This window comes from Carcharhinus amblyrhynchos, chromosome 16, assembly GCF_965287045.1.
Source record: "Carcharhinus amblyrhynchos chromosome 16, sCarAmb.v2.hapA, whole genome shotgun sequence".
NCBI classification, from domain to species: Eukaryota; Metazoa; Chordata; class Chondrichthyes; order Carcharhiniformes; family Carcharhinidae; genus Carcharhinus; species Carcharhinus amblyrhynchos.
This window is the reverse complement of record NC_137339.1, coordinates 56,347,387-56,370,045: the sequence shown is the minus strand read 5'-3', so window position 1 is coordinate 56,370,045 and position 22,659 is coordinate 56,347,387. Positions and strand designations below refer to the sequence as shown.

Here is a 22,659-nt window from a genome sequence, read left to right as displayed (position 1 = left end):
TTAAAGAAAATGGGTAGGATTTTACAGTGTTCGACATCCTGAAACCTTAAAATCCTGCCTAAGGTCAAAGGACCTTCCCATTGTCCATCCCTTGCTCTTTCCAATTCCCAAGGTGAGCGGGGTGGTAAAATTCTGGCCAGTGGGTGTATTTTTTTTTCTATTTTTTCAAGAGACATGGGCTTCACTGGTCAGCCAGCATTTTTATTGACCGTCCAATTAAGCCTTGTGGAAATGGTGGTGATCTGCTGCTACCTATACATCATGTAGATATATGATGTATACCTACATCATACCATGTGATGTAGGTATACTCACAGTGCTGTTATGGATTTCCAGGATTGAGGACCTCTACCACCTAAAAAAACAAAAGCAGCAGAAATCTGGGAACACCAGGATCTGCAAGTCCCCCTCCAAGTCTCACCGTTTCCTGACTTGGAAATACATCCTGTTCCTGCACTGTCGTGGGATCAAAATCCTGCAACTATCTCATTAACAACATTGTGGATGTACCTACACTACATGGATAACAGCAGTTCAAGAGGACAGCTTACTGCCACTTTCTCAAGGGTGATTAGGGATAGAACATAGAACATTACAGTGCAGTACAGGCCATTCGGCCCTTGGTTTCACAGGTCAGCGCAACATCAATCTAAAGATAGTCAGCATGGTTTCATGAGGGGTAAGTCTTACCTCCCAAATTTGATTGAATTCTTTGAGGAGGTAACTGTTTGTAAACGAAGGTAGAGCATTTGATGTCGTGTACGTGGATTTTAGTAAGGCATTTGATAATGTTCCCCATGGTAGGCTCATGAAGAAAGTAAGGAGGTCTGGGATAGAAGGAAATTTGACCGATTGGATAAGTAACCGGCTGTCTCATAGAAGACAGAGGGTGGTGGTGGAGGGAAAATTTTCAGACTGGAGGCCAGTAACCAGTGGTGTACCACAGGAATCAGTGCTGGGTCTTCTGCTATTTGTGATTTTTATCAATGACTTGGAAGAAGGGGCTGAAGGGTGGGTTAGTAAATTTGCTGATGACACCAAAATTAGTGGAGTAGTGGATGAGGTGGAGGGCTCTTGTAGGCCGCAAAGAGACATTGAAAGGATGCAGAGCTGGGCTGAAAAGTGGCAAATGGAGTTTAACCCTGATAAGTGCGAGGTGATTCATTTTGGTAGGACAAACTTGAATGCTGATTACAGGGTCAACGGCAGGGTTCTGAGGAATGTGGAGGAACAGAGATCTTGGAGTTAATATCCATAGATCTCTGAAGGTTGCCACTCAAGTGATAGAGCCGTGAAGAAGGCTTATAGTGTGTTAGCGTTTATTAACAGGGGGTTTGAGTTTGAGCTGTGGGGCTGGGTTTATGCTACAACTATACAGGATGTTGGAGAGACCACATTTGGAATATTGTGTTCAGTTCTGGTCACCTTATTATAAGAAGGATGTGGAACCATTGGAGAGAGTGCAGAGGAGATTTACTAGGATGCTGCCTGATTTGGAGGGTAGGTCTTATGAGGAAGGGTTGAGGGAGCTTGGGGCTCTTCTCTTTGGAGCAGAGGAGGATGAGAGGTGACTTAATAGACGTTCATAAGATGATGAGGGGGATAGATAGAGTGGACGTTCAAAGACTGTTTCCTCGGGTGGACGTAGCTGTTACTTGGGGGCATAACTATAAAGTTCACGGTGGGAGATATAGGACGGATATCCGAGGTAGATTCTTTACTCAGAGTGGTTGAGGTGTGGAATGCATTGCCTGCTGTGATAGTGGAGTCGGACACTTTAGGAACTTTCAAGCAGTTATTGGATAGGTACATGGAACACACCAGAATGATAGTGAGTGGGATAGCTTGATCTTGGGTTCGGACATAGCTCGAGCACCAAAGGACCTGTACTGTTCTATGTCTTATGTTCGTTAAAGCCCATCTAACCTACACTATTCCAATATCATCCATACGTTATGGACATATATACATATATATATATCATATGTGATATATCATATATGATATATATGTGTGTGTTTTCTATATATGATAGCTATATAACAGATATGATATATCATATTATCATATATATGTGTGTGTATATACATATATCACATGTATATATCATATGTATATGACCATATGTATGTATGCGGTCATATATACATATGACCATTTAAATGTCCTTAATGTTGGTGAATCCACTACTGCTTCAGGCAGGGCATTCCATGCTCTTACTACTCAGAATAAAGATCCTACCTCTGACATCTGTCCTATATCTATCACCCATCAATTTAAAGCTATGTCGCCTCGTGCTAGCCATCTCCATCCGAGGAAAAAGGTTCACACTGTTCACCCTATCTAATCCTGTGATCATCTTGTATGCCTCTATTAAGTCACCTCTTAGCCTTCTTTTCTCTAACGAAAACAGCCTCAAATCCCTCAGCCTTTCCTCATAAGACCTTCCCACCATACCAGGAAACATCCTGGTAAATCTCCTCTATACCCTTTCCAATGCTTCCACATCCTTCCTATAATGCAGTGACCAGAACGGTACACAATACTTCCAAGTGCGGCCGCACCAGAGCTTTGTACAGCTGCAACATGACCTCATAGCTCCTAAACGCAATCCCTCGACCAATGAAAGCTAACACTCCGTATGCCTTCTTAACAACCTTATCAACATGAGTGCCAACTTTCAGGGATCTATGCACATGGACACCGAGATCTCTTTGCTCATCCACACTGCCAAGTAACTTGTCATTAGCCCAGTACTTGTATTCCTGTTACTCCTTCCAAAGTGAATCACTTCACACTTAACCTGCATTAAACTCCATTTGCCGCCTCTCAGCCCAGCTCTGCAGCTTATCTATGCCCCTCTGTAACCTACAACATCCTTCCGCACTGCCCACAACTCCACCGACTTTAGTGTCATTCCCAAATTTACTAACACATCCTTCTACACCCTCATCCAAGTCATTTATAAAAATGACAAACAGCAGTGGCCCTAAAATAGATCCTTGCGGTATACCACTAGTAACTGAACTCCAGGATGAACATTTCTCATCAACCACCATCCTCTGTCTTCTTCCAGCTCGACAATTTCTGATCCAAGCCGCTAAATCATCCTCAATCTCATGCCTCTGTATCTTCTGCAATAGCTTACCGTGGAGAACCTTACCAAACGCTTTACTGAAATTCATATATACCACATCAATTGCTTTACCATCATCTACCTTCTCAAAGAATTCAGTAAGGTTTGTGAGGCACAACCTACCATTCACAAAACTGTGTTGACTATCCCTAATCAAATTATTCCTTCCTAAATAATTATAAATCCTATCTCTTATAATCCTTTCTAAAACTTTGCCCACAACAGAAGTAAGGCTGACTGGTCTATAGTTACCAGGGTTGTCTCTACTCCCCTTCTTGAATACGGGGACAACATTTGCTATCCTCCAGTCTTCTGGCACTATTCCTGTAGACAATGATGACCTAAAGATCAAAGCCAAAGGCTTTGCAATCTCCTTCCTACACCCCCAAAGAATCCTATGATAAATCCCATCCAGCTCAGGGGACTTATCTATTTTCATACTTTCCAGAATTGTTAACACCTCCTCCTTATGAACCTCAATCCTGTCTACTCTAATAGCCTGTATCTCAGTATTCTCCTCGACAATGTCTTTTTCCTGTGTGAATACTGATGAAAAATATTCATTTAGTGCCTCTCCTATCTCTTTGGACTCCATGCACAACTTCCCACTACTGTCCTTGTCTGGCCCTAATCTTACTCTAGTCATTTCTCTTATTCCTTGACATGCTTCTAGAAAGCTTTAGGGTTTTCCTTGATCCTACCTGCCAAAGACTTCTCATTTCCCCCCCGGCTCTTCTTAGCTCTCTCTTTAGGTCCTTCCTGGCTAATTTGTAACTATCAAGCACCCTAATTGAGCCTTCACATCCCATCTTGACATAAGTCTCCTTTTTCCCCTTCACAAGTGATTCAACTTCTTTAGTAAACCACGGTTCCCTCACTCAACCACTTCCTCCTTGCCTGACAGGTACAGACTTATCAAGGACACGCAGTAGCTGTTCCTGAACAAGCTCCACATTTCAATTGTGCCCATCCCCTGCAGTTTCCATTCCGCATCTTATGTATCCTAGATCTCGCCTAATAGCATCATCATGTCCAATTTGGCAGAAAGAATAAAAAAGAAACATTATTTAAATGGTGAGAGATTGCAGAGCTCCAAGGAATAGAGGGATCTTGATGTCCTAGTGCACAATTGACAAAAGGCTAGTTTTTGCTAACCTTTCAGATCGGATGGGCAATAAATGCTGGCCTAGCCAGAAATACCCACATCCCATGAAAAAATATTTCAAGAACCTGTCAAATAGAGGATCGGCCCAGTAGCAGCACCTGTTCACCAGGATATTTTCTCCTAGTCTGGAAAACAACCATTCATCAATCACTATTTTCAAGGCAATCTTGTATTTGTGCTGTCACTGCCCCTTTAATGATTTGGGTTTTTATTTTGCTGACATATCTATGTAGAATCATGGAGTTGGTTATTGTGGGATATTAGTAAATTGGATAATTTTGGCAAGTATCTTTGGACTTGAGATTTAGTTCTGTCACCAGTCACTGTTGGAGCATCCCCATCTTTTGACCAAGATTGAAGTGTAATTGTTCTTTACAGATAGGACAGTAAAATTGGTGATAAGCTCTGAATATATATTTGCTTTTTTCAGCTCTGAAGATGAATTAGACATTCTCCTTCATGGCACACCTGAATGCAAACGCAAACTGATCAAGGAGTACTTAACGGGGGAAAGCGAGTCCAGCGGTGATGAATTTGAGAAGGAGATGGCAGCAGAATTGGATTCCACCATGAAGATTATTGAGAACAGCTGGACGTTATCAGCTGACGGTTTGTTCCAAAGTTTTCAATGCTTATCAGTTTCCTGTACAATTAAAACCTATCGTCCCTACTTTTATATTAAATTCTTCTTGCAATAAATGATAACATTCTATTAGCTTTCCTAATAACTTGCTATACCTGAATACTAGCCTTTTGTCAATTGTGCACTAGGACATCCAGATCCCTCTACTCCTCAGAGCTCTGCAATCTCTAACCATTGAGATAATATGTTTCTTTTTTTATTCTTTCTACCAAATTGGAAAATTTCACATCTTCCCACATTACACTCCATCTGCCAGATATTTGCCCACTCATTTACTCTATCTGTGTTGTCTTGTATCATCCTCATGCCTAATTCACAACTTACTTTCCTACGTACCTTTGTATCATTGGCAATTTTAGCAATCGTATCTTTGGTCCCTTCATCTAAGTGTTTAATATAAGTTGTAAATAGTTGAATTCCCAGCACTGAACCCTGAGGCACATCACTCATTACACTCTATCAACCAGAAATAGACCCACTTATGCCTACCCCTTATTTCCTATTGGCTAGCCAATGTATTATCCCCTACACCATAAGCTGTTATTTTTTGCAATAACATTTAATGCGGCATCTTTTATCAAACGCCTTTTGGACACCTAAGTACAATATATGTATTGGTTGCCCTTTAACCACAACACATTGAGAATAGAAGCAGGAATAGATCATTCAGCCCTTCCAGTTCACTTTAATGAATTATGATTTTGTGCCATTATAATTGCCTTTATTTTAATTTAAAATATTAAGTCTTGGACTCTCTCTTCTCTCCCTCAAACTGAATGTGAAATCCAATATAAGATGATTGGGTACCTTCACTATGAGGTAATTAATTAATCCTATCTCATTGCACCATACCTGGTCTAGTGTGTCTTGTTCTCAAATTAGCTCCCAAATGTGCTGTTTTAAGAATTCCGACAGTGCAGAAAGAAACTATCCCAAAAACATTCTTATGAACTCCTCAACTAGGCTACTTTTGCCCATTCGATTTCTCGAGTCTATATGGAGATTAAAGTTTTCCATGATTATCATTGTACCTCCTTTATACTCCTTCCTTTATACTCTGTTCTACCACATAGTTACAGTTAGGGGCTTGGATACCACTCCAATAAGTCACTTCTTGCCTTTATCATTTCTCATCTCTGCCAGATCATACTTATTAATTTTTATTTGCATTATCAGTTCATCTGCTTTGTCTTGAATGCTGTGTGTTCAGATGCACAGGTTTTAATTTTGTCCCTTTATTATGTTCGTAACTCTAGCTTTGGTTACTGTTTTACTCTTACTGGTTGGCACGGTAGCACAGTGGTTAGCACTGCTGCTTCACAGCTCCAGGGTCCTGGGTTCGATTCCTGGCTCGGGGCACTGTCTGTGTGGAGTTTGCACGTTCTCCTCATGTCTGCGTGGGTTTCCTCCGGGTGGTCCGGTTTCCTCCCACAGTCCAAAGATGTGCGAGTTAGGTTGATTGGCCATGCTAAGAAATTGTCCCTTAGTGTCCAGGGATGTGTAGGTTAGCGGGATTAGTGGGTATAATATGTAGGGAAATGGGGGTAGGGCCTGGGTGGGATTGTGTTTGTTGCAGACTCGATGGGCTAAAGGGCCTCTTTCTGCACTGTAGGGTTCTATGATCTATGATCTTAGATTTGCCCCTTTCTGTTCTGTTTATCATTTCTCATATTAATACCTTTCTCTCTTTGCCTTGTCTCTATTCTTTGGTTCACCGCATCTTTTTAAGTTTGATCTCTTGCCCCTAAGAATTAGTGTAAGACCGTCTCTACTTCTCTATTTACTCAGCCGCTCAACCAGTAGTAACATGGTTCAGTGTTGAATGTCCAACAGTATAGATCCCACTTTCCCCAGTCCTGGTGCCAGTGCCCCATGAACCAGAACCATAGAACAGTACAGCACAGTACAGGCCCTTCAGCCCTCAATGTTGTGCCGAGCAATGCCCAATCCCAAGATTAAGCTATCCCCTCCCTATAAGTCTGGAGTGCTCCATGTGGCTATCCAATAACTGCTTGAAAGTTCCTAAGGTGTCCAACTCCACTATCACAGCAGGCAGTCTATTCCACACCCCAACCACTCTGAGTAAAGAATCTACCTCAGACATCCCTCCTATATCTCCCACCATGAACCTTATAGTCATGCCCCCTAGTAACAGCTACATCCACCCTAGGAAATAGTCTCTGCACGTCCACCCTATCGATCCCTGTCATCACCTTATAAACCTCTATTAAATCACCTCTCATCCTCCTCCACTCCAAAGAGAAAAGCCCCAGCTCCCTCAACTTTTCCTCATAAGACCTACCCTCCAAACCAGGCAGCATCCTGGTAAATCTCCTCTGCACTCTCTCCAATGCTTCCACATCCTTCTTATAATGAGGTGACCAGCAATGAACACAATATTTCAAATGTGGTCTCACCAACGTCTGGTACAGTTGCAGCATAACCCCACGGCTCTTAAACTCAAACCCCCTGTTGATAAATGCTAACACATTATAAGCCTTCTTCACGGCTCTATCCACTTGAGTGGCAACCTTCAGAGATTTGTAGATATGAACCCCAAGATCTCTCTGATCCTCCACATTCCTTAGAACCCTGCCATTGACCCTGTAATCTACATTCAAGTTTGTCCTACCAAAATGAATCACCTCACACTTATCAGGGTTAAACTCCATCTGCCACTTTTCGGTCCAGCTCTGCATCCTATCAATGTCTCTTTGCAGCTTGCAAGAGCCCTCCACTTCATCCACTACTCCACCAATCTTGGTGTCGTCAGCAAATTTACTAACCCTCCAGCCCCTACTTCCAAGTCATTGATAAAAACCACAAAAAGCAGAGGACCCAGCGCTGACCCCTGTGGTACACCACTGGTAACTGGCCTCCAGTCTGAAAATTTTCCCTCCACCACTACTCTCTGAGTTCTATGATACAGTCAGTTATTTATCCAATTGGCCAAATTTCCTTCTATCCCACACCTCCTTATCTTCTTCATGAGCCTACCATGGGGAACCTTATCCAACGCCTTACTAAAATCCATGTATACGACATCAATTGCTCTACCTTCGTCCACACACTTAGTTCCTTCTCAAAGAATTCAGTCAAATTTGTGAGGCAGGATACACCCCTCATGAAACCGTGCTGACTCTCCCGGATTAAACTGGATCTTTCCAAATGCTCACAAATCCTCTCTCTCAGGACCCTTTCCATTAACTTCTCCCACATCAGTCTCTGAGCCGTACGCATTCATTTTTCTGATCTTGTTTGCCTTATGCCAATTTTCACATGGCTCAGGTAATAATCCGGGGATTCTTACCTTTTGAGGTTCTGCTTTTCAGTTTGGTCCCTGGCTCCTCTTGCTTAGTTCTCCCTTTGTATCTAAACAACTAGATCCTTCTGTTCTCACTCGAGTTTCTTCTCCAACTCTGAGCAGATGAACCAACCCTATCACTGGGCAGACAACACAGCCTGTAGTGTTCTCTTTACTCTTTTGTAACCCCATGCTGTACCTGTCCTGGGAGTGTTTGATTGGGACAGTATACAGAGAGCTTTACTCTGCATCTAACCGTGTGCTGTACGTGTCCTGGAAGTGTTTGATGGAGTCGGAATAGATGAGCTTTATCCTGCACCTAACCCCATTCTGGACTTGCCCTGGGAATGCTTGATGTCGTCAGTGTAGAGGGAACTTTATTCTGTACCTAAGCCTGTGGTGGACCTGTCCTGGGAGTGTTTGATGGGGACAAAGTAGAGGGAGATTTACTCTGCGTCTAACCCTATACTGGACCTGTCTTGGGAATGTTTGATGGGGACAGTGTAGAGGGAGATTTGCTCTATCTAACCCTGTGCTGGACCTGTCCTGGGAGTGTTTGTTGCTGAAAGGAGTTCTATATCTCACCAGCAGTCCACACCTAATTTTCACACACGAGCAATTTTTTAACTGGTGCATTGATTATCTTGATGTCTTTATCATTCATTTGTCAGGTGCTTCCACAAGTGTTGAAAGCTGTCAAACTCGAACTGTTCCTGGGCCACAGTACTACGATGAAGTCTACTTTGACTCCGACTCTGAGGCTGAAGATGAACAGCGTAAGTCTTCACTTATTCTGCTGACTTATTTGCAGTTAGAAGATCTTCCAATCAGGTAACCTGCTCTATAATGTGGATTATTTTGCAGGACTAAGGACTTTGTGTAATCTCCTCATTTGAACCATAGACTGTCAAAGCACAGAAAGAGGCCATTCTGTGCTGGCCAATAAAACGATCCACCCAACCCAAATCCACTTTCCAACATTTAGGTTAGGTACTTGATGGGGATGGAAATCGTTGACTATAACTGACCCAGAAACACAGTGAGGTTAGATTGGGGCAATACCCTGTTAACACGGCAGGATCTAACATTCATTAACATCTAAAATTAATTCACTGGAATTCAATTCCAAGTCTTTTCTCAAGGTCTCAGGAAGGAATTATGTGTGCCTGAGGGATTAGGTGAATCCAGCCAGGATAACCGTTCCTCAGAATTTTTGGATAATAGATAATGTTCTTGTAAAATTCAGTTTTAGTTGTCTGGTTTTGTCTTCCCCTTGCAATCGCTGCTCCAATAATACATCGTGGAGAATGTGCAACAGTGACCTCCTCAGAAAAAGTACATATTTGGAGGGTTCAGGAATTGTCTGGAGCCACAAGAGACCTGATAAACCTCAAGCTTCTTAATGAGGCACTCACGGATTGGGTGAATATTCAAAGTTGGCTTTACAAGTTCATAGCTTTTGACTTTTCATGTGGGTAATACAGGTGTGATAGCATACTGATTATTTATTCAGCTAATAATCCAAATGCCAGCACAGCTGTTTAATTCAGTATCAAAATAATAGTGTTCAATTCTGGTTGCCACACTATCAGAAGGATGTGGAGGCTTTGGGGAGGGTATAGAAAAGGTTTATCAGGATGTTGCCTGGTATGGAGGGCATTAGCAATAAGGAGAGGCTGGAGAAATTTGGTTTGTGCTCACTGGAACAGTGGAGGTTGAGAGGCAACTCTGAAAGAAGTCTACAAGATTGAGGGACATGTACAGAGTGGATAGTCAGAAGCTTTTTCCCAAGGTGGAAGAGTTAGTTACTAGGGACATTGGTTTAAGTGGTGAGGGGCAAAGTTTAAAGGATTTGTACAAGGCAAGTTTTTTTTACACAGTGGGTGGTGAGTGCCTGGAACTCACTACTGGAGGAAGTAGTGGAAGCAGGTACGATAGTGACTTCTAAGGGCATCTGCTTTCATTCAGTCGGGCAGCATGGCCAGTGCAGGCTTGGAGGGCCGAAGGGCCTGTTTCTGTGCTATAATTTATGTTGTTCCCTTTGTAAATCTAGGGTGAAAAGTGACTCTGAACCTGTTGAACTATTGTTTAAAAGAAAAACAGGTGCACTGGTGCCAATAGGGAGGGTAACATGCCACCTTATCCAGCCTGACCTACACCTAACCCCCTTTCACTGTAATGGTAAATATCATCTCAAGCAGCCCAGCAAACCATTGGGCTCAGTTGTACCAAACCATTACAAAGGAAATTCATCGCAACGTTCTCGGGGAGCTAAATTTGGGTCGTAAGTACCAACCTTGCTAGTGACGTCCACATCTTGGCAATAAATACACAAAATACAATTTGTACAGAAATATGAATTAAAACTTTTGGTCAGTGTGATTTTATTTACCTTATGAATCAGGATTGCTTTGGAGCAATGAAAGTTCCCTTCCTCTGAAATTCCAGAATGAATTTAATGCAACTTGGATAGTCCTACTAATGTTGGCTTAATCTTTGCAGAAGATTGTGATTCAAAGAAGAAACGCAAGAAGAGGCAGAAGGTTCTGACAAACGATGAGCTGTTCTATGATCCGGAACAAGATGATCGTGATCAGGCCTGGGTTGACAGACAGAGGAGAGGGTGAGTGAACGAGACTTTCTCCTGGTGAGGGGGCAACTGAACTCTTAAGGTGTGATTGGAGTTGGTAATGTGTGGTCTATAGGCCCCCTAATAACAACTTGGAGGTGGGGCGGGCTATAAACAAGCAAATAAATGATGCGTGCAGGAATGGAACGGCGATAATTATGGGGGATTTCAATCTACATATTGATTGGTTGACCCATGTCGGACGCGGTGGGCTTGAGGAAGAGTTCTTAGAATGCTGCCGGGATAGTTTCCTTGAACAGTGAAGGAACCGACGAGGGAGCGAGCTATCTTTAGATCTGGTGTTATGTAACGAGGCAGGTAGAATTAGGGATCTTGTTGTGAGGACGAGTGATCATTGTATGGTTGAGTTTTTGATGCAGACGGAGGATGAGAAAGTAGGGTCTCGCACCTGTTTCCTCTGTTTGAACAGAGGGGAGCACGATAGGATGAGAGAGGAATTGGCAAATGTAGATTGGGGATGCAGATTGGTTGGTAGGACTGCTGAGGAACAGTGGAGGATCTTTAAGGAGATCTTTTTCGGTGCTCAGCAGAAATATATTCCAATGGTAAAGAAGGAACGTAGGAGAAGGGATAATCAGCCGTGGTTATCAAAGGAAAGAAAGGAGAGTATTAAATTAAAAGCTGATGCGTTTAGAGTGGCTAAAAGTAGTGGGCGAGTAGAAGATTAGGAGAGGTTTAAAAATCAACAAAGATTGACTAAGAAGTTGATAAAGAAAGGAAGGATAGACTATGGAGCTAAACTAGCACTAAATATAAAAAAGGACAGTAAGAGTTTTTACAAATATATCAAGAGGAGGAGGCTGGCTACACTGAATGTTGGACCCTTAGAGGATGAGAGGGGGGATTTAGTGGTGGGAGATGAGGAAATGGCAGAGGCCTTAAATAAGTGTTTTGCCTCGGTCTTCACGGAGGAGGACGCGAATAGTTTGCCAGATATTAAAGATAGAAGGGTGGTAGGAGTTGAGGGCCTGAATGCGATTACTGTCACTAGAGAGGTAGTGCTTGATCGACTAGCAGGACTGATGGTGGACAAGTCCCCAGGACTGGATGGAATGCATCCCAGGGTTCTGAAGGAAATGGCAGAGGTGATAGTAGACGCCTTAGTGATTATTTACCAAACTTCGCTGGATTCCAGAGAAGTGCCGGAAGATTGGAAAACAGCTAATATTACACTGCTGTTTAAAAAAGGTAGCAGACAAAAGGCAGGGAATTATAGGCCCATTAGTTTAATGTCTGTTGTTGGAAAAATGCTTGAATCCGTCATCAAAGAAGAAATAGCGAGGCACCTAGAGAAGAATTGTTTGATAGAGCAGACGCAGCACGGATTCGTTAAGGGGAAGTCGTGTTTGACAAATTTATTGGAATTCTATGAGGATGTGACTAGTGTGGTAGACAGAGGGGAACCGGTGGATGTGGTGTTTCTCGATTTTCAGAAGGCGTTTGATAAGCTGCTGCACAAACGGTTGCTTCTGAAGGTTAGGGGGCATGGATTTGGGGGTAAGGTGTTAGCGTGGATAGAGGATTGGCTGTCTAATAGAAGGCAGAGAGTTGGTATCAATGGGTGCTATTCTGATTGGCGGTTGGTAACCAGTGGAGTGCCGCAGGGATCGGTGCTGAGGCCTCATTTATATAGATGATCTGGAGGAAGGGGCTGAGTGTAGGGTGTCAAAATTTGCTGATGACACAAAGATGAGCGGAAAAGCAAATTGTGCAGAGGGTGTGGAAAGTCTGCAGAGGGATCTGGATAGGCTGAGCGAGTGGGCGAGGACCTGGCAGATGGAGTACAATGTTAGCAAGTGTGAGGTTATCCACTTTGGCAGGAATAACAGTAGGAGGGATTACTATTTAAAGGGCGAAAAGCTGCAGCATGCTACGGCGCAGAGAGACCTGGGGGTCCTCGTGCATGAGTCGCAAAAACCCAGTCTGCAGGTGCAGCAGGTGATCAAGAAGGCGAATGCGATGCTGGCCTTTATAGCGAGGGGGATAGAATATAAAAGCAGGGAGGTCTTGCTGCAACTGTACAGGGCACTTGTGAGGCCGCACTGGAGTACTGTGTGCAGTTTTGGTCGCTGCACTTGCGCAAGGATATTTTGGCCTTGGAGGGAGTGCGGAGGAGGTTCACTAAGCTGATACTGGAGATGAGGGGGGTTGGGCTATGAAGAGAGACTAAATAGACTGGGTCTGTACTTGTTGGAGTTTAGAAGGATGAGGGGGGATCTTATAGAGACGTATAAGATAACGAAGGGGATGGATAGGGTAGAGGTGGAGAGATTCTTCCCGCTCAGAAAGGACAACAGGACTAGAGGGCACAGCCTCAAGATTAGCGGGGGGGGGGGGGGGGGGCGCGCAGTTTAGAGTGGAGTTGAGGAGGAACTTCTTCACTCAAAGGGTGGTGAATCTCTGGAATTCTCTGCCCGTTGAAGTGGTGGAGGCTACCTCACTAAATATATTTAAGACACGGGTAGATAGGTTTTTGGTAGACAGGGGAATTAAGGGTTATGGGGAGAAGGCAGGAATGTGGAACTGAGCCACTTCAGATCAGCCATGATCTTGTTGAATGGCGGGGCAGGCTCGAGGGGCTAGATGGCCTACTCCTGCACTTACTTCTTATGTTCTTATGTTTTGATGCTTGCTGTTGGTCTGGCTTTCAATGTCTAAAGCCAAACTGTGAGGATTTATCAAACATCATCCGGTTCTTAATTAATTTTGAAATTCTGACAATTCTTAGCTTCCACTTTCAAGTCATCTTCCTCAGCAACTTCTTGAGGTGATTTCTGGTGTCAGTTCAGCATGGTTTTGAAATAAATATTGTATCTGCACAGTGATTTGGAATTAAATGTTTCTATTCTGGATCTGGGTTGCCAGCTGGTTGCTTGTTTGGATGACTGGTGGAAGGAGAAAAAGTCACTCCCTCCTCCCTGTACTTTCAGGTAATTGAAAGTGTGTGAGAGCTGAGAACAATGGTGGTATTTGGATAGTGACTAAGAACAAAGAACATTACAGCACAGAAACAGGCGCTTCAGCCTTACTTGGTCCATATCCCTCTATTCCCTTCCTATTCACGTACCCATCCAGATACCTCTTAAATGTTAGCAACATTTCTGCTTCCTCCACCACCTCTGGGAGCATGTTCCAGGCACCCATCATTCTCTACGTAAAAAACTTTCCCCGCACATCTCCCTTAAACTTTCCCTCTCACCTTGAACCTGTGCCCCTTTGTAATTGACACTTCCACCCTTGGAAAAAGCCTCTGACTATCCACCTTGTCTGTGCCTGTCATAATTTTGTAGACCTCTATCAGGTCTCCCCTCCGCCTCTGTCTTCCCAGTGAAAATATTCCTAGTTTATTCAACCTCTCCTCATAGTCAACACCCTTAAGACTAGACAACATCCTGGTGAACTGCCTTTGCACTCTCTCCAAAGCTTCCACATCCTTCTGATAGTGTGATGACCAGAACTGCATGCAATACTCTAAATGCAGCTTAACCAAGGTTTTATATAACTGAAGTTAAAGTTAGAAACTAAAGAAACAAGCAATTAACTGACACAGGGCTCCAAATCTCAAAAGTAGAGAAGACAAAACCATATCAGTTATAATATACAGTGTCAGGAAATCGTGATAACATGAAAACCAAGGAAACTTAAGTATTTGGGAATATATTCCGCTGGTTGTATGTATTTAAACTACTTAAAAGTGGAAGCTGTGTAGGTGTAGAGAGAGTTTGGCTAGTTTGATGGAGCTAGTACTTTTGATATGTTGATAAGCCTAGCAAACCTTGCGGATAGTGATGAACATTGTCAGAGAATACAGCAGGACAAAGGCTGGAAAATTGGGCGGAGAAATGGCAGATGGAATTTAATCCAGATACATGTGAAGAGATGCATTTCGGTAGATCTAATGTAGTAGGGAGCTGTACAATAAATGGCAGAACCATCAGGAGTATAGACACACAGAGGGACTTGGGGGTGCAAGTCCACAGATCCCTAAAGGTGGCAGCACAGGTGGAGAGGGTGGTGAAGAAGGCATATGGCATGCTTGCCTTTATTGGACGGGGCATAGAGTATAAAAGTTGGCATATGATGTTGCAGCTGTATAGAACGTTGGTTAGGCCGCATTTGGAATACTGTGTCCAGTTCTGGTCGCCACACTACCAGAAGGACGTGGAGGCTTTGGAGAGAGTACAGAAAAGGTTTACCAGGATGTTGCCTGGTATGGAGGGTCTTAGCTATGAGGAGAGATTGGGCAAACTGGGGTTGTTCTCCCTAGAAAGTCGGAGGATGAGAGGTGACCTAACAGAGGTGTATAAAATTATGAAGGGCATAGATCAGCGGGAAGTTTTTTCCCAGGTCGAAGGTGACAAACACAAGGAGTCACAAGTTCAAGATGTGGGGGGGCAAGGTTCAACACAGATGTCAGGGGGACATATTTTACACAGGTGGGGGCCTGGAATGCACTGCCAAGCAAGGTGGTTGAGGCGGACATGCTGGGGTCATTTAAGACTTATCTAGATAGCCACATGAACAGACTAGGAATAGAGGGATACAAACGAATGGTCTAATTGGGCGCATGAGCGGCACAGGCTTGGAAGGCCGAAGGACCTGTTCCTGTGCTGTACTGTTCTTTGTTCTAACCCTGTAAACAGATGTTTACCAAGGGCAAGTTGGTAACAATGGGATGTCGTATGTCAAGGGTTTGAGTAAGGATGTTAGAGATTCAAAGGAGATGAGGTGTTAACTTCACAATTACATTATAAAAGGTGGACTAGCAAAATGATTTCTGAGGAGGTGAGTTCAGATAAGAGAAGATCAGATGGCTATATCAAGAGCAGTTTCAGCCTATGCAAGTTTACAGTTTTGAGAACTCAGCCTGCAGCAGGAAAAGCTGTGCGAACCCCTCAGCAAGCTATTTGAGTGACCAGTTGTGCTGCTGTACATTGGAAGCAACTTCCAAGAGATGCAAGTGCCTGGTGGAGTAACAATTACTGGATTTTGTTTATAGTTTTTAAAACCTGACAGGATGTGGTTTGGGGAGGATTTGCTCTGAGGTTAGAGAAAATAAAGGGATTTGGAATTGGGTCAATTTAAAGAGATTAGGGGTGATTCTCCCAACCCATCAGGAGGCATCAGCAGAGGCCGTTTAGCAGATTCCCTACTGGGTGCCACAGCCTCCACATGAGTCCGGGGCAAGAATTTCTGTATCATCAGCTCCATGACGGAAATCTGAAGTCTTCAGATTTCCTGAAGACCTGCTAGTCTTCCCCCACCCCCTGCATTTCACTTCAGTGGGATTTACAACAGCTCCCCACTAATAAGGAGTTGGCAACCTGACCCTGCTGGAGTGGAGGGAGGCCGTGGAGGCCCCCCCACTCCCTGGGTTAAAGCGGGGAGGTGTCCTTTGGCACTCCCCAGGAGGCATCTTGGCAGTGCCCACTGGGCATCTGACAGTGCCAAGGGGGTGGAACCAGAGGGGCGGGGTCTAGGGAGGAGATTGGTGGGAGGACCTGCTGCCACTCTGCAGTCAAGATCAGTTGCAGAAGGAGGGAAGGAGCTGATCAGTTGGAAGGGGTGGGGTGGCGGGGGGAGTGTTCAGTAAGCCAGGAATGTGTGGTTGCTGAGCTGACCAATGATTGGGAGGCCAGCAGTGTGGGCTACTGTGTACCAATCTGACAGAGTGTTACATGCGCAGTGGCCTGTTCAGCGCTATGCTGCCAGCCTCTCCAGCAGGACTAGGCTTCACCCACTGATTTTCAGTGTGAATCTCACTGGGGCACTCTGCAGTGCAGAGTGGGAGATTCATTTTAAAACTCCCACTGAAAAAACCAGCGGGAGTTACTCCAATTTTACACACATTCGATGCTTGGAATTTTTTGCGGAAAAATCCCAGCCGTTGCTGAGTTAGTTAGGTGTATTTCCAGTTGACTTGCTTGTGTGTTTTATTATTCAATAAATATTTATTTTGTTTAAACTCATCGCAAGCTGTCTGAGACATCCTGCTCTGGTTTTCACATTATAGAGAACAGATATTTCAAGTTTTCCCTTCAGGATTTTGAAATACTGACATTTAAATTTGTTGTGTTCTTTAACAACAGCTTTCCACATCCTCCCATATCAACAATGTATGTGATGACCAAGGAGATCTATAGTGGCACATGTTGTTTCTGAAAGAACAATGATAAAAAGCAGTGAATTTGGAGGTTCAATATACAACAAATGTAGAATCACAAATGGATCAGGCCACAAAGAATTAAAAATTAAATTAAAACTTTGAATATAAAGTATATAAATTGGGATGTAAATGGTAAATATAATATAAAGTCATAATAAGGCCTAACTCCCAACCTTCTTCCTTTGCAGGTATCGTGGGCTGAATAACCAGACAAAGAAGTCAGAAACAGCACCCGTCCCAACCAGTGATGCCATTCTGAACTGTCCTGCATGTATGACCACCCTGTGCCTGGATTGCCAGCGGTAAAAAGTGGCAATTATCTCTTGTGCAGAGATGGGAACTAGTCCCACTGCCGCAGGTTCAGTCCCTGGTCAGTGCTAAGTTTAGTGGTTGCATTGGGGTATTCATACTGGTTCCTGGGATAGGGAGGGAATATCATGCTGTGGATTATTATCCAGGAACCCTTGCATGTTGAGGATGCCAGCTGATATTAGACGGATTTGGCTGTGATGTTCTTAACTGTAGCTGCCAACTGCCTCTGTCCTGGGTCACAAATTAGAAGGCAGGGCATCAAGCATAACATAGGTAGTATTGTAGACAGTAAGGAAGGTTATCAAAAATTGCAGCAGGATCTTAATCAGCTGGGGAAGTGGGCCAAGAAATGACAAATGGAGTTCATTACAAATAAGTGTGAGGAGTTGCATTTTGGAATGTCAAATCGAGGTAGGACTTTCACAGTGAATAGTAGGACCTTAGGGAGTATCGTGGAACAGAGGGACCTTGGAGTTCAGGTGCAAGTTCCTCTAAAGGTGGAGTCACAGGTAGATAGGGCAGCGAAGAAGACTTTTGGCATACTGCCCTTCATCAGTCAGGGCATTATGTATAGAAGTTGGGAAGTTTTGTTGCAGTTGGTGAGGCCACACCTGGAGTATTGTGTTTGGTTTTGGTCAGCTTGCTATAGGAAAGATGTTAAACTGGAGAGAATAGAGAAGAGTTTTATAAAGATGTTGCCAGGACTCGAGAGGCTGAGTTATAGGAAGAGGTTGGACAGGCTAGGGCTTTTTCCTTTGGAGCATAGGAGAGTGGGTGATCTTATAGAGGTATAAAATCATGCTTGTAGGAGACAATAAGAGAAGGGTATGTTAAATTTGCCTAGTGCTTCATAGATGATAAAACTCTGAAGAAAGAAAGAAAGATTTATATGACTTCCTCAGAGAAGCAGGATTTCCCAAACTGGGATCTGCAGAACCCTGGGATTCCATTGGGTATATCCAAGGGTCCTGCGATAGGTCAGATTTGAAAAATACTATGAAGCTGGCCAATGAGTAACCAAAGCAGTAGAAGCTAGTCTTTGGATGGGCTGGAAACAGCGGGAAAATAGGTCTCAAAGCCAGGTACCACGGGAAAGTAAAGAAGAGAGCAGGCAGCAGCCATATGGGCGGGAAGGAGAATGGCCTTGGAACAAGGGAGGAACCAGCCATGCAGCGAGAAATGCAGCAACTTTGAAGCAAGGGAGCAAGAGACAGTGTAAGTGTGAAATAGAGCAAGAGAGATGAGAGTGAGAAAGTGTATCTGTGTGTGAACGGGGTAAGTCTTAGTTTTTTTTTCATCCATTCAAGGGATTTGGGTTTCATTGGCTGGGCCAGCATTTATCGACCATCCCATGTGTGTGTCACAACAGACCTACGTGTGCTGATGTTGCCATCGGGAAGCTTAATGCATCTTTAATCTGTTGCAATAGTAATTCTGATTTTCATCCCCACATTTGGGATGCTGATATGCATCCACCTGGCTTCCTGCTGCCAGTAGCAACACAAGATGTAACAGGACTTAAGTAAGTACAGACACAGGTAAAGTGGAGGTGGGGGTTAGAGTGGAAGAAACAGTTTGTGATTGGGTGGAAGATATGGTTTAAGAGGAGGTGTAAATGGGAAAAGCAGAAATAGGTTTATGGATGAAAAGGGATTGGTTTAGGTTAGAGGGTCATTGTTTTTTAACTGGTCAGCGCAACATCGTGGGCCGAAGGGCCTGTTCTGCACTGTAGTGTTCTATGTTCTGTGTTCTATAACTAATAACAGGGCGACATGGTGACGCATAGAATCATAGAAACTCTGTGGTGCAGAAGGAGGCTATTGCCCCATCGAGCCTACACCAAAAATAATCCCATCCAGGCTCCTATCCCTTTAACTCCATGTATTTACTCTGCTAATATCCCTAGGGATAATCTGTTAGTTATCCCTAGTTAATTGCTACTAGGGGCAATTTTGCAAGGCCAATCAACCTAATGCACACTTTTGTGACTGTAGGAGGAAACCGGAGCAGCCAGAGGAAATCCACACATACATGGGGAGAACGTGTCCTTCCACAATCTGAAGATCTGTGGTTTTGATGGATTGGCCGTGGTAAATGTGTGGGATTATGGGATAGAGCAGGAAAGAGGGCATAATTACAATACTGTCAGAGAATTGGTGCAGGGGTGGCACAGTCGTTAGTACTGCTGCCTTACCGCGCCAGAGACCAGGATTCAATTCTGACCTTGGGACTATGTGTGGAGTTTGCATGTTCTCCCCATTTCCTCCGGTTTCCTCCCCACTTCAAAGATGTGCAGCTTAGGTTGATTGGCCATGATAAATTAACACTAGTGTCAGGAGGATTAGCAGAGTAAATATGCGGATTATGGGAATAGGATCTGGGTGGGATTGTGAACAGTACAGACTTGATGTGCTGATTGGCCTCTTTCTGCGCTGTGAGGATTCTACGATTTTAAATAGCTGAGTTGCTAACTCGAATTCTTGTAGTGTTCCAGCCTGTCAATTTGTAAGTGCCATGTTTATCCCTACCTCTTGCTCCTTGTTCTGTTAACCATTCCTCCACCCGTATTCATATATTACTCCCAGCTCTGAGGTTCTTGACTTGTGTGTGCCACTCTACTGAATGCCTTTAAAGTTGAGCGGTGGAAATAGATGAGCAGATTGGTGCAATTTCTGAGAACTGTTGGCAATGCTTTATTTTAAACTTCACTTTTCATGTTGCTAATTTTGTCTCCCAAACTCCAGGCTTCAGATGGAGTTCGGGAGACGTCTACTGTACCAGTGACAGGAGATTCCGGGTATTTACCAAGTGCAGGGAGCTGCACTATCCCATGCCAAGATGGTACAAGTCTGATTGCTAGTTTCATGTTTTGGACTGTGGAAACTGGTGCTGGTTTCACCAGGCCATTTAATTTGATTTGCTTATTATTGTCACATGTATTAGTATACAGTGTAAAGTATTGTTTCTTGTGCATTATACAGACAAAGCATACTGTTCATAGAGAAGGAAAGGAGATGGTGTAGAATGTTACAGTCATAGCTAGTGTGTAGAGAAAAAGCAATTTAATGCAAGGTAGGTCCATTCAAAAGTCTGATGGCAGAAGCAGTTCTTGAGTCAGTTGGTACGTGACCTCAGACTTCTGTACTTTTTCCTGATGGAAGAGAGTATGTCCGGGTTGCATGGGATCCTTGATTGTGCTGGCTGCTTTTCCGAGACGGCGGGAAGTGTAGACAGAGTCAGTGAATGGAAGGCTGGTTCGTGTGATGGATTGGGCTTCATTCATGACCCTTTGTAATGGCACATTTCAGACACAAATAGGAAATGGTTTGCAGAGTAAATTTATATTCTTTGTGTAATGAATGTTTTCTGCTTTATTCTTTTAGGCATGAATTGTACAAAGAGCAGTACAGGGCTATGTTTGTGATGAATTGTATTATTAATAGAGGAGAAGTTCTCAAATACAAGGAGGCAGCAAACCGGAAGAAAAGAAACAGACACAAGAGAATGAAAGGCCCAACAGAATTAATGCCTTCGCCACAAGATGGGGAGAAAGAAGAGATGTACCATCCAGTGCGCTGTGCAGAGTGTTCACTGGAAGTGGCTGTGTTTGACAAAAATGAAGTGTATCATTTCTTCAATGTTCTTGCCAGCCACTGCTAACAAAAAAGTTGTCAAATTTGAGAATCACCATAATTCTGCTGGTGACTTTTCTCAAAGTTTTCACATCAACAGTTGTCAGAATGGATGTGTCCAGTGTTCTGCTCGACTGATCTGGCACTCAACAGCACTATTTAATACCCTAACAGTCTGGTGGGTAACTGACCTACAGAGCAGTTGGTTCCATTTTTGGCCTATGCTAAATTATAGTCCCCACTGGTAAATTCATGTGACTGGACTTGCGCTGGCCTCTCAGTTACCCCACTGCTACTTGCACAGAAAGAACATTTATGTTGAGATACTCTGAACCTGAGATGTCAATCCTACCACTAAAGACCATGGAGGAGGAAACAATGTAAAAGCATGATTGTTTTATCTAGAAATAATGATTTACTGTGATCCTTGTAATCTAAAGGATGTTACTAAATAAATTGCCTTGCTATTTAATCAGTTCAATGGCATTTATGTTCAAAAAAAACCAAATTTAATCAACTTAATGGTTTGAGAAGGCAATAGGAAAAAGGCTAGCAATGGAGCAACCTGTTGTGAAAGTTAGATTACAACAATTGTGAAAATTAAAGTTCCATAATTGTCAAAAAAAAACTGTCAGGTAATGGAAAATGATTATTGGCCTTCATAAGGCCAATATTGACGTACACAGGATAAGTATAGCTAAAACCTTGTTCCATAAACACTACATTCCAGGCTAGGACAACAGGATGAAAATAAAAAAACAAATTAACATGACAATTACCAAATAGCAAGATACGGGGACATATTATGCTAATGAAGGATTGGTTTTCTATTGAATAAGAAAGGGAAAAAGGTTATGCTATGGATATGTATGTCAATGAAAGATGTGAAAAATCTCTTGGTTCCTGATTTGCTGTAATTGACTATAACTGCTGAGCTGTCTCTATAACCTCCAAACTGCTCCAGTTATCCCATATTGACCATAGAGTTTTCCTTGTGCACAAATAATTAAATAACTTGCATTGGATGCATGGTGTCCACTGTTGTTTGTGTAAAGAGTCGAGGGAGTACCTTTAGATTGCTGTTAACCAAGAGAGCTCTGACACTCATAATTATTCCTTTCATGGGCTATGCTTTGAAGCCCAGATATTTATAATTTGTTATCCTGTCTAGTTGACCAGAAGAGCATTGTGTTATCGCAATAAGATAGAGAACTAGGATGAGTGGAGGAGATTGTCATTTTGTGGATCCACCCACTCTTGCAGGTAGCTGTATGTATGAAAAAGCAGCCTATACATAGAAGAAAGCTCCTCTTCTCCCAGCCCAAAGTGGGAGCCTCTGCCCAGGTCTTTGCAGCAGGCTTATCCAGTGGGTCAGATTTAGCGCACCAAGCTTCAGGATCTGGCCATGGAGCCAGTACAGAAAAGTGCAGAATGAACTGCACCTCTGATGACAGGCTGTTTCTATCCAATGTTTGTTGCTGAGGATCAATGAGCAGTGGGAAGATGAGCTTTTATTTCAGTGTGAACTCTCTCTACTTCCGGCTGTGCTGTACAATCCTCTAAAGGGAAAGAGCAGGCAAGGTGGTGTGGGTAGGGGAGGCTGTGAAGATCCACAGTCACAATAGTGCCTCCACCTCTGACCTCAGGCAGC

The 22,659-nt window shown here is 43.4% G+C and overlaps 1 protein-coding gene across 1 annotated transcript in view; it reads left to right on the top strand.

The window, feature by feature from the left end:
- Positions 1–21,484, top strand: part of eapp (e2f-associated phosphoprotein) — a 28,925-nt gene extending 7,441 nt beyond the window's left edge. The window contains exons 2-6 of the mRNA XM_080205126.1: positions 4,732–4,910; positions 8,920–9,024; positions 10,751–10,871; positions 17,253–17,366; positions 20,760–21,484. Coding sequence (XP_080061252.1) covers positions 4,732–4,910; positions 8,920–9,024; positions 10,751–10,871; positions 17,253–17,366; positions 20,760–21,036 — 796 coding nt within the window. The 3' untranslated portion in view covers positions 21,037–21,484. The remainder of the gene's footprint in view (positions 1–4,731; positions 4,911–8,919; positions 9,025–10,750; positions 10,872–17,252; positions 17,367–20,759) is intronic.
- The last annotated feature ends 1,175 nt before the right edge of the window (positions 21,485–22,659 follow it).